Source organism: Fundulus heteroclitus, chromosome 14 (genome assembly GCF_011125445.2).
Source record: "Fundulus heteroclitus isolate FHET01 chromosome 14, MU-UCD_Fhet_4.1, whole genome shotgun sequence".
NCBI classification, from domain to species: Eukaryota; Metazoa; Chordata; class Actinopteri; order Cyprinodontiformes; family Fundulidae; genus Fundulus; species Fundulus heteroclitus.
This window is the reverse complement of record NC_046374.1, coordinates 6,799,050-6,811,969: the sequence shown is the minus strand read 5'-3', so window position 1 is coordinate 6,811,969 and position 12,920 is coordinate 6,799,050. Positions and strand designations below refer to the sequence as shown.

Genomic DNA, 12,920 nt, shown 5'->3' with positions numbered 1-12,920 from the left:
AAGGGTTATTTGATTAAATAATAAATAACTTAAAAGCATTTAAAAGCACAACAGCTATTAGCGGATGCACTTTGTATATTTTAGTGTGCTTTGGTTCGCAATGTTTTCTGTTAGAAAAACAACATAATAAATCAGTTCATCCATGAAACCAAGCATAGTTACATCACTTCTTGCTAATTTTCTTGCTCTCTGATCTCAGTCATAATGTCGACATCTCCTGATAGACGGGGTTTGCAGTGAGCTCATTGTATCCCTGTGAGGTCGGCCTGCCTTGCTGCGTCATTGGGGCCGGGAAGAACACCAGAAAACAGAACGCCAACGCCCAGTTTCTTGGATAACGTGCTGTTTAAATGCTTTTTCTGCAACAAATGGACAGCAGATGGAGAGAGAAGGCGTTTGAGGACAGACCAGTGCTGAAATTAAATGAGCACAGAGATTATAGGTCCAGGCACTACTGGGTCGAAACAAAACAAGTCAGACACTTGGAGATCCTCAGATGGTACAGGAGATCATACGAAGAGTTCATACTCCAACTAAATTAGGACCAAATGATGGAGGGAGACTGGAAGAAAGGAGGATGTTGACTTAAGAACACTGAGATACCAAATGGCTGGAAGAGGATTGAATTTTAAACATGGAAAGTATGAGTGGAGAGGAAAGCTGATAGCACCACTATCAAATCCTTCCTTTGTTGGAATCCAAGGCTGCATGAAGGGGAAATGATTTCCTTCAAAGACCTGCAGGGCTGATCTTTCAACTAAACGTAGCCGGCCAAAACTCAAAAGGAATGACTTTAAAGCATATACTTTTAAATATAAAATATTTTTTTACTGAGGCCTGGGGTTTGGCAGTGTGGGCTGAGATAAGAGGAGCATGGTGGGAGTAAAAAAGACCCACTGAACCTTCTTTAGTCCATCTCTCTTTTCCCTGCCAAACACAACCTAATTTCTCTAAATGATCCTCGATGTGCTCACAACGCCCCGGTCATCTCAAGAAGGAAGGAACCGCTCAGATGAGGGAAGAGAGACACTTAAACTATCAAAGTAGGCTGGGTGGGGCGTCCACTCAATACACATCAACATTTCATGGTGAGGTGTGCAAATCTTTAACTAATAATGTGTCTGAAGCAAGCTATACACACCCTGGATTACATAGACCTGTCTGAAACTAGATATCCAAACTAATATTTTAGGATGTTAACTGTTCATGCTAAAGAAACAATGCAGTCAGTTTCAACCTCCTTAAGTGCCACCAGTTTCAGTTACTCACTGATCAGACAGAAGGGACCTAATACCGGCTATACACTTACGATCCTGTGCCGGTCAAATTCAAAACACATCATGCGATAAAAAGCTCTGTGTTGTGTTTTTGCTAGTGTGAAGATAATCTCGGGTCTAATATCGCACTTCTAATACTCAATTTAACCTCAAGCTCTTATTTTGGAAGCTGTATATTGGAACCGCTATAATAGTCAATGTTATTCATAGATTTTTGCAGACGAGGAGCTTATTTCAAGTCCAAAGATGAAGTGTACATTATGTGAAATGAGATTAAGTTAGAGGAAATGGACTGGGGATATAATCTGGCTTCTATAGCCCCAGAGAGGCTTGTCCCAGTTACAGTTATTGGAAAAGGAGTGACTTTTGCCTTCCCATTATGTCTAATACAAAAATCATATTGCATTGACCAGTGGCCTGACAGTCAGCCTAGGGGAACACTGCCTCCTCAGTACAAACAAGGCTGAGCAGAGGATTTAATGGCAAACAGTAAATTATAGATGGCCTGTACTTGTACTGCACTTTACCAAATCCTGAGTTCCCCAAAGCACTTCGCTCCATATTCAGTCACTCACACATTCACAGGCTGATGGTGATGAGCTGCATTGCAGCCACAGCTGCCCTGGGCCAGACTGACAAAAGCAAAGCTGCCATACAATCAGCACTGACTCGCCCAAGACTGAGACAGTTGGAGAGGGAGTTCGACACGGCAACCCACCAGTTACAGAGCGAACTCCTCTCTCCTCCGTCACCATCACCCTCAATGAGATCCAAGCATTCACTACATGTTTATTTTTTAACTGACCTGTTTAAAACGGATCTAGATCATGTTTAATCTGACTTCCAGTTAGAAGAAACATGTTAGATAAATTAAAGTATTGCTCTGAACCTAAACCTAGAAGGGTATATATAACCTCTATTGCTGTGGTTGTGATTTTGGAGCATTTAAAGATCCTCTGGTAATGTTTATCTTTATGTCTCATCCAAGGTATCGTACAGTATCCATTATGCCCACTGACCGCTAAGAATGGCTTCTTTCAGTCATGACTGAAATGTTTTCTGCAGAGAACACAAGTCCTCTGTTCAGTCTTATAAATGTCTCCAACATTCAACAATTGTTTATAGATGGAGCAGATAACTATAATCAGTTCCTAGTTCTGGCTTTTTTCAACCAATCAGTGCTGGCTCTCACACACTCGGCTGTACTGTCCGTATACTGTGAGCCGCACAGGTGTTCATTCCTTCATTTTCGAGCGTATGTATTGCCTACATTTTTTGTGACAAATTCTTACATTTCCCATTCTTTCTGCCTGTGGGACAAAGCAGGCGAATGGATAGTGGCATGTTTGATGACCTAGTTGAGCACCCAGAGCCAGCAGGCACCCGCCGCATACCTGTCAGTGCAGCATAGAAAGTGGCTGTGACCTTGAGACCGCATGCTCAGTTTATCAAGTTCGGTGTCACAGTTTGATGTAAAGACTTCTCCCAGCCACGCAGTTTATAGCGTGACACCATGTACGAGGTAGTAAAACATGAGTTCTGCACGAATCTGACCACGAAGAGACCTGCCTCAAGTATGTGTGGATGTCGGAGGGGACTCATGTCTGTGCAATAATGTGGGACTCTTTAGTCTTAATTCTGAATACATTTTATGTTCCCCAGGTACGTGGTTTTAAACTCTCCTGGCATTAATAGTATTTGGCTTTTTTATTTTGAAATATTTTTTACATGTACACTGCAAAAACCGATCTAAAAATAAGTAAAATGTTCTTAAAGTTAGAATATTTGTCCTTGATTTGAGCAGGTAAATAAGATTATTTGCCAATGGAATGAGTATTTTGACCCCTAATATAAGATAATTAGACATCCTGCACTTAAAATAGGAACAACTCATCTCCATCATCTTATTTCAAGTGCAAAAATCTTATTCCATTGGCAAATTACCTTATTTACCTGCTCAAATCAAGGACAAATGCATTAATTTTAAGAACATTTTGCTCATTTTAAGTTCCGTTTTTGCAGTGTAGTTTCCGATCAAAGCTGCACACATGTTGAAATACAACTATTGGGGGTTCCTAATTTAAACTACTGTTGTAAAAAATTTTTTGTTTTTGTAAGAAAAAACTTGTTGGTTATTAAAAGGTAGGGTCATTCGCCATGAGAGCAGGTTGCCTTAAACATTCCTTTTTCTTTTCTAAACTGTGTACTACTTTCTAAAAGTACCTTGACAAAGCATTTTTACACCACTCATACCACTGTATATGTCCCGCCTCAGAAACCTGCACAGGGGCAGAATCCAAAGTCCTGCTACAATGATTCCGCTTCCTGTCACTGTTTGGGTCAGAGAACACGGCTTTTAACGGATAGGCCTGCTCAGCACTAAATGTGGCTGATGTCTTTTGCGCAGCTGGAAAGCACAGATATGTTCCCATCCTGGATTTCTGCCGCTTTGCAGACACTGAAGCCTGACTGCCGGGTGTAAAAGTATAGAAGGTGTAATAGAATGAAAAGGAATGGAGATTGTGTGATGGATGAAATGCTTTCCTCAGAAAACGGCCTGCTGTCCTGAGATCTCAGCAGGAGCTCAAAAAGCTCTCAACCTTCTGTCCATACCCTCATCCATTGTGTCTGCGTCAGGAAAAAGTGACTCCACTACCTGCCTTATGGTCTTCAGGCTTTCTCTTTCCAATCAGTCCTTCCAACTCTTTTAAAATGATAGACTATAGAAATGGAATTTTCCACAAAAGTAGTAAAGTTTTACTTCTTCCACATTAACCTGTAATTCCCATCTCTCCACAGAGCTCGTTAGCCCAATGATCGGACAAACAATGCTCTGCAGTTGGACTGTTATTTCTGGAATTTGAAGCATGCATTCAACAACGAACCAATTGTATCATCCTTTCTCTCTCAGTGGACCGCAGTCACTTCACTGTTTTTATTAAGAGTAACAGGAATCAGGCTAAACCAGTCTGGGCATCAATTACGAAAAGTATTCATTCCCATAAGAATTTTGACGGGGTTGTTTTTTTGTGATTTTATACGGCAGAACATCAGAAAGCAGTTTGCTAGCAGAACAAAACTTAAACTAGCTTTCACTCTTTTTTTCCACAAATTAAAATATAGTGTGTCATGCCTTTGTATTCAGCCACCTTGGATCAATCGTTTGACTCATTTGGCTCAGGTTACAGCTGCAAGTATTTTAGGGTATGTCACTATTACCTTTGTATGTCAAGGCCCCTAATTTGTTGCTTATTATATCTCTGGTGGCATTCAGAGTGGATGTCCTGCTGGAAGGTGAACCTCCACCCCAGTCTGTGGTCTCCTGCAGCCTCTAACAGGATTTCTTCCAGGATTATCCTGGATTTAGCTCCACCCACCTTACCATCAACTCTGACCAGCTTCCCTCTTCCTGCTGAAGAGAAGTATCCCCACAGCATGATGCTGCCACTACCATCTTTCACAATGAGGGAAGTGTTTTCAGGGTGATGTGCAGTCTTAATTTTCCTCCACTGAGCCTTTACATTCAGTATTTGTTGTTTGCTGTGTACCCAACATGGCTTTTAGTAAACTAGAGTTCCTCTGTACTGCCATAAATACCCGAGTTGTGGAGTTCATGACTAATACCTGTCTTGTTACCAGATTTTTCCCACCTGAGCTGTGAATCTATACAGCTCCCCAAGAGTTAATATGGGCCTCTTTGTTGCTGCTCTGATTAACGCTCTCCTTGCGCATCTTGTCAGTTAAGGTGGACATCCATGTCATGGTAGGTCTGCAGGTGGTCCATCCTCTCTCCATCTTCAGATGATGGATTGAACAGAGCTCTGGGAGATGTTTAATGCTTGGGAGATTATTGTAGAACCTAACCCCGCTTTAAAGTGAGCCAGAACTTTCTCCCCATTCTTTCTGCTGGGTTCCTTGGTCTTCAGGATGCTATTGGTTTTCTAATGTTCTCTAATGACCCTCTGAGGCCAGGTGCATTTAGGCAAAGATTCAATTACACAGCTGGACTGTGTAGGATAACTTCAAAATAACAGTGGTTGCACTGGGTTTTGTTTTGTAGAAACAGGAAAAAAGTTGCTCTGCAGTTAAAAAGGCTAGATTGCTATAATGTCGGTAAACATTTTCTATTGATACAGGCGTGAAGATTTTTCATCATATCAGCTTGTAATGAAACCTAAACAAAGGTGTTATTTTATTTAAAACTTTTTTCCATTGTTTTATTATATTTTCACAGTTTACCCCTGCCTCAGTCTTTTTTTTTTTTTTACCATAAACAACCTTTTTGTTTTAAAAAAAACATATGAAAGCATAAAATTTCCAGATGTATGAATACATATGAACTAAATTGTAGGGGTATCAGGGTAAAATCTGCTAAATATAAAGGTACTTCTCAGATTTCTATCCATAAAAATTTTTGAAGCTCAAGTACAAAGCTGGTTCTTGGCCTAGGCCACATAGGCAGTTGCCAAGAGTTATGATATGAAGGTTTGCCAAGTATTTCAGTTCATGACTTGGATGGCTAGATATAGTACATTCTTGATGTGCTGCAGCATGGACCTATAGCATAATTAAATAAATAGCACATTTTAAATGATATTGTTAAATACATATTTTTCAAATATTAAATAATGTATATATTTACATATAATTCCAAACCTGAATAGAGTCATCTCCACCTGTGTGTGTTTTATGATGCATTTAATGAATGGTTTAACAGATGATTTATTAATGCAAATGTGACGCTTTTGGCCCTTCATTGAACACAGAAATCATGAAATAATTAACTGCTGAAAAATGTACACATGCCTTTAAGAGACAATGAGTTCAAATGGATGTATATCTATTTTATTATTCAATTACGAATTTATTTATATTTTATAAACATTTAAGTTACAATTGATACCATTCTGGATTTAACCATTCTAATATATTCATTTACTATGATATCTTTACATAATTATACAACGATTTTTTAATGTTTTGGTTTTGATACTCCTTAACAGAGGCCTTTAAGGCTCTCCACAGACATTTCTAAGAAGTAAAAAACTTCAAATATCTGCTGGGTAGTAAAACAGAAAAAAAACAAGCAGGAAAGTGGGACTCATGCTGCATGCCAAACAAGTATTTCCACCACATAGTAAACACTGTACCTCCAGAACTTTCCCAGTGATGTACTTCTTACAGCTCTCACACTGGATGCCAAACATGGCATGGTAATCCATCTCACAGTAGGGGATCCCATCCCTGTTCAGACAACACAAGAAGATTGAATTAGGGTTAGCACAGACCATCAGCCATGCTTAATATCAACAAATAATGTAGAATTCAGCATATTCATTTCCTCTGTGTCTTGTGTCTTCAAGTGTCTTGTTTTGGTTTTAGAGGCATACCATGTGGCTGACATACCAAAAAAGATATCTGGAGATGGTAACCCAAGTGCTTGACTGACTTAAGAAATGCAGCTGGCATAAAAGTAGACAGATAGCAATCATTAAATATGAATCTGTGGATGTGTGACCTTTGTGTGGATGTGTGACCTTTGTGTGTGTGTGTGTGTGTGTGTGTGTGCAAGTGTGTGTGTGTGTGCAAGTGTGCCTGTTTGCAGACAGTGTGACTCGAGATTGAGACACAAGATGCACTTAAGTCACCAAAAAACCAACAACTTTACATCGACTTAAACCCTTAAAGGTGCGTTCACATTGGCGTGACAATGTCGGAACTTTTGCTTGCTGTCGCTCACTTGACACTTGACTCGGCAGGCGACAGCAATTGCACAGCGACCAATAAGCCAGAAATAGAGAAGTACAATGGCCCCATCTAGTGACACTTTCACTTCCCTGCCACTCCAGTCTTCACTCACTCTTCTCTAGGCTTGCTCCTTTCTGGACTTGTCTCAGTAGTAATAATTAGTTGAGTCATACTCAGGCCGACCGCAGACGGCCACTATCAGCATCCTATACGCAGTCCTTCACAGCCACATCCAGTTCCTGATCGGTTGTCGCGGCGCAACAAGACACAAAAGTTCAGCTTTTCCAAATCCAACAACTGTCGCTTGGCATCCATCGCAGGTGTCGTATCGCTCTGACTTCACTTTAATTGCCAAAATTCAGAATCAACTTTATTCGCCATGATTGTGGGTATAAACAAGGTAGTATCAATGCGTGAGGATCATCTCAAGTGATCCACAGTGTGTGTGTGTGTGTGTGTGGGGGTGGGGTGGGGGGGGGGTGGGGGGTCTCAGTCCCCAGCGTCATCTCCACAGTCTTTAGTGGGTTTAGCTCCAGGTGGTTCTGGGCGCACCAGTGGACCAGCTGACCCACATCAGTTCACCAGGTCTCATCCTGGATCAGACCGATGACAGTGGTGTCATGTGCAAACTTCAGGAGTTTCACAGACAGGGTCGCAGATGTGCCGGCATTAATATACAACTTCAGCAAACAGCAGTAAGGAGGAAAATATTACAGCAAAGCTGATGCTTCAGTCTTTTAAGCTTTCAGTTAGACTGTCATGTAACATGCAAGATTTGGATGTGTTTGCAAAGATCCTAGAAATCTTCCAGTTCTTAGTTCTAAAATTGCGCTATTAATGTGACAATGTCTGTTGGAGTAGCTTTGTTACTTCTATTCTGATATATACATTTACATAAGGGTATATGAAGCTTTTAATTTCTCAGCTTTTAATTTCTCAGTTTGCATATTACAATATTGGATGTTTTATTCACTCTGGTATAGGATGCTGTGCAGCTGGAAGGATTTTTGCCGATACCATTTCACTTTTGGACATTTGTTAAAAGCTTAACAATAGTTAACAAGTTGGCTTTCTACAACCAGGAGCAGCTGATTAATATATCAAGATCTCAAATAATACTTCACTTAAATCCCAGATGAGTTTTAAAGGAGGTGTCATGGATGCAAAGCAGGAGCAAAGACGAGAAACAGATGAAGGAAGTTCATATCTCTTCAATCTATTATGATGTGCAACATGAGATTGTTGGGATGCAAGTTGGTTGAACTCCAAGCCTTAACAAGGACCCCACCAGAAATTGCAGTATTACGTGTTTCACTGAAACATAGCTGCAGGATAATTTCCTCAACTCCAGCGTCTCTCGGCCAGGCTTTCTGACCGTACAAGGAGACAGTGAGTCAAAGAAGAGCAAAGGAGGTGCATTAGCAGTGCTTGTGAACAACAGATGGTGTCATCCAGGACATGTCACTGATATTGAAGTGTTAGCAGTGAGTTTTCATCGATATTATGTATCCAGTAGTTTACCAGTGTTATTTTAGCAACAGTCTACCTTCCTCCATCAGCTGTCGCTGACGCTGCATATGATGTCATCATCTCAGTTGTGGATAAACTACAAACTCAACATTCAAATACTTTTCTGGCAATATCTGGTTATCTTAACCATACCTCACTCTACCAGAGAAAATAGAACATTTGATTTGTTTTATGCAAATGTCAAGGACTCATAAATCTCTAAAGCAAGATCTCCTTCAGGGAAATCGGATCACAATCTTGTTTTTCTCAACTCGGAATATAAAGCCCTTGTTCAGAAGGAAACTGTGATAAAAATAACTGTGAGAAATGGTCACAGGAAGCTGAAGAACCCTTTTAGGTCGACTGCAGACTAGGATGCACTGTGCCAGCCACATGGAGAGGACATGACTACCATGACTGAGTGTGTAACTGATTATGTAAACTTCTGTGTGGATAACACCATCCCGAACAGAACAGTGAAATGCTTCCCCAACAACAAACCTTGGATCACCAGTGACCTGAATGAACTGCTCAATGAGCAAAAAGAGCCTTCAGAAAGGGAGACAAAGAATTACTGAGGAGTATACAGAAGCAAATTAAAGTCAGGGTAAGAAAAAGCAAGGAGGTGTACAGGAAGAAGCTGGAGAGCAAGCTCCAGCAGAACAATATGAGAGATGTGTGGTCAGGGATGAAGAAGATCACAGGCTTCAAGCAGGAGGATGGGACAGATGGAAGTCTGGACAGAACCAATGAGCTGAACACATTCTTCAACAGGTTCAGTTCAGGAACAAGCTCATCATCCTCCGTTGCTGCCCACAGTCATCAAAGCCTCAATTGACACAAAACTTTCCTGTCACATCTACAATGTTTTGTCTTCCACCTCAACCATGGGCACTTCTCCTTTTGTGTGTTTGTTTTCAGCCAAATACAAAGATGCTGATGTCCCCCTTTGCCTTCCCATTCCCCCTGTATGTCTCTAGAAGTCAGTGGAAGAAGCAGCTGGAGAGACTGAACCAGAATAAAAGGTGTCATCCCTGAAGGCCTGTGCAGAGCAGCTTTATGGTATTCTGTAGCAACTCTTCGACCTGACCCACTAGAAGATTCCAGTGTTGCAGGAGACCTTTTGCATTGTTCTGGCATTAAAGAAAACTTACAAATTAGTTCTTCATGACTATAGACCTGTTGCCCTGCCATCCCACATCAGAAAGGTCCTAGAGGGTCTTCTGTTGGCCCACCTGAGTAAAACATCAGGCAACTATCAGCAGGTCACCCCCTTTAGTGCACTGTCAAAAGGGAACAAAAAGGAAGTAAAATTTTCTTAAAATTTGTGTATTTGTTGTTCATTTGAAAAGGTAAATAACATTGTCTGCCATAGGTATGATTATTTTGCTCAAATGAAGAACAAATACACTAATTTCAAGAAAATTGTACTTCCTTTTAGTTCCCTTTTTGCAGTGTGACCTAAAAAGACTCAACAAGCTAATAAAGAATGCTGCCTCAGTTCTGGAGACTCTTGTAGAACATCTGAAGGTAACTGTACAATGAAGGATTCTTCATAAACCCTGAGCATCCTCTTCATCAGACTGTAATACAACAACAGAGTGTCTTCAGTCAGAGGCTTCTCCAGACTCGCTGTAAGACAGACCGCTACAGGAGATCCTTCCTGCCTGCAGCCATCACCATCTCTGTGAAGAAACCTGCAACAACTTTTGACTTTTTTCCAGGGATTAATGTAGTATCTTTGAATTGAATTAAGGTAATGCTCTGAATTCTCTAGGGAAAGCACACAGAGACCGTTGGTTGTAATGTTAACCGTGGTAATTGTCAATAAAGATGCTAAAAACAATTTCAAAGGTCAGCTGTCAGTCATCTATCGCTTACCGCTAAAACCTTGTTTTATAGTTTCTCACACTGGCTTCTGATCCTAACAAAAATAATGACTGACCAATCAAAACAAAGAGAAACATTTTGATTGTTGTTTATCATAGTTCTTAAAAAGGAAATAATAGAACACGCTAAAATGGACAGTTCAGAGCTATAGAAACAGAGATTGTCCACAAATCTATTTAAAAACAAACAAACCTGTACACGTTGTTTGCTGTGTTCTTACCTGTACCTATTGTTTATTTACTGCTTAGTGTTTATTGTGTGTACCCTAAGCTCGAGTATGTCCCAGAAAAACTTCACCACAGTAACACGCTGTGACAATTAATTATTCTCGATTCATGAATCGCTGATCTGTTCATGTCTAATAATAACCAAAGTAACTTACTTGCTGATGTACTCTGCATTGAGCACCTTGTTGCAGACTTTACACTTGAAGCAGCCCAGGTGCCAATGCTTGTCCAGAGCAACAAGAGACTGTTCATTCTTGAACTCCTTCTCACAGCCGCAGCAGTCTGCACACAACACATGATGTAGATGATGATAAAAGGAGGCCAGCTTCTGTTCCACCATTAAGTAGAAGGCCAATGTCACATCTGACATAATGGAAAAATGGGAACAAACACTGACTGTGGACAGCCTGGATGGGTGCAGGACTGTTGGCAGGCAGAGGTTGGGTACACTTCTGGCAGATACACTCCTTTCCATTAAATGTCACTCTGTCACCAGCTGGGAATGGCTGTCTGCAAACAAAGAACAATTATAGCATCAGATGAAAGCTTTCATTGGCCCTGTGTCATGTGATATAATCATAAAAAGGTCAAACTGTCACAAACCAGTTTTCAACCACTCAAAAAGATTTGGATACAATATCTAACATTGTATATAATTTAGTAACCTTGCCTGCAAGCTGAATTCTCGCAGAATTTGTGAGTTCACAAACACACAAGAATCCGTGTTGTTACCGCTCCCGCTTCAACCATTTGTCTCCAAACCAAAAACGGTTCGGGCCAATCATGTTGCAGTATTTTGGTTTAAGGCGGGACATACCGCTGTGTCGAAAGCAAAAGCGGTTGAGCCCACAGCCGAACTGACACAAACATGGCAGCGCCATCCATCCATCTATCTCGTAGCTGCTGCTAACACATCGGTTTTTGTAAGAATCCACAATTTCTTCTTTGATAGTAGAACAGCAAGAAGTGCCTTGACCAGCTTACCTTCCTGTGATTGGCTAAAACCAACCTTTGGTAGGCGGGCACTAGGTGTCGCTTCACCCAATCAGCTTGGAGAGTTCTGGTCTTTTCCCCAAACAGGTTCAACAGCAGCAGTCCCAGATTGATAATGTGCAGCACGTACAGTCCAAAACATTATCAGTCTGGCTGGCCAGGTTAATAATTATGTTCTTAGTCTGAAAATGAATTAGATCTCTTTTTATGTTTAGATTACTTTTCCATCCATCCATCCATCCATCCATCCATCCATCCATCCATCCATCCATCCATCCATCCATCCATCCATCCATCCATCCATCCATCCATCCATCCATCCATCCATCCATCCATCCATCCATCCATCCATCCATCCATCGTGTTTTGCGAATGTTCAGCTATGACTCCTACTTCCGTCTACCCAACTACCCTGTCAAGCCTCTCTTGGAGAATCCTGATGTACATCCAGAGCAGAGGAGATATCTTGTCTATCTCACAAATTCTAGGTCTGCCCTCATGTCTCCTCCCAGCTGGACCTGCCAAATATTACTCCTTTTAATTAAGCATTTGTTATGGTGCATCCTAAACAAAAACCTGAAACACCTTAACTGTCTCTGTTGGAGGTGGAGGGCCAGTAGCTCTTTACTCCGTGTTTAAGAAAGGGAATTAAAAACACAGTTGGTGGACTGGTGTTTGCTGGGGGATTGGTGGACAAATCGTCGTGCTTTCAATGTCAGTGAATGGGGACATGTACAAAATCAGAATGAGAGAAGAAAAGCTCCCTATGGAATGAGTGATGATATAGCAAGTACAGATGGAAAAAATATTTTGCTCAATTACTATAAAACAATAAGAAAGCAAGTGGCCACACATGGCACCACCTGCTTAGGTTCCCGTGTCCTTAGAGGAAGGCTTTTCTGAAGCAGAGCGCTACAACTCGTGAAGCCTCGATCAGTTCACAGTCGGTATCTTGCATTCAACTATTTCCTGAGTCTGGGAGGGATTTTATTTTAGCAGCATGTAGTGTGGAACAGTTTCTATCTTACTCTTCAGTCACCAGGAATAGCCCCTTTGATTTAAAAGTCCCATCAGAGACATACATGCAGCTGGAGAGACATTCCAAGCTCAGTGCAACAATGTTGATGCTCCTTTCTACAAAGTTGCAGCCACAGAGCGCAGACAGGAAGCTGATCACTTGGCACAGCAAGGCTCCGATTGGCTGCCACGTGCTGCTTTCCACAGCACGGAAATGGAGCACCAGTGGAGCTGTCATGCTGTCAGATCCTGGGGAATA

At 41.2% G+C, this 12,920-nt stretch overlaps 1 protein-coding gene across 18 annotated transcripts in view; it reads right to left on the bottom strand.

Moving 5' to 3' along the window:
• Positions 1 to 12,920, bottom strand: part of ablim2 (actin binding LIM protein family, member 2) — a 108,213-nt gene that overhangs the window by 39,709 nt on the left and 55,584 nt on the right. For all 18 annotated transcript variants that reach the window (XR_002428091.2, XM_021315834.2, XM_021315836.2 and 15 more), the window contains exons 4-6: positions 11,049 to 11,161; positions 10,807 to 10,933; positions 6,428 to 6,521 (exon numbers count right to left, since the gene is read on the bottom strand). Coding sequence is in view for 17 of the 18 variants with exons in the window: in XM_021315834.2 (XP_021171509.2) it covers positions 6,428 to 6,521; positions 10,807 to 10,933; positions 11,049 to 11,161 (334 nt within the window). In the remaining variant the exon portion in view is untranslated. The remainder of the gene's footprint in view (positions 1 to 6,427; positions 6,522 to 10,806; positions 10,934 to 11,048; positions 11,162 to 12,920) is intronic.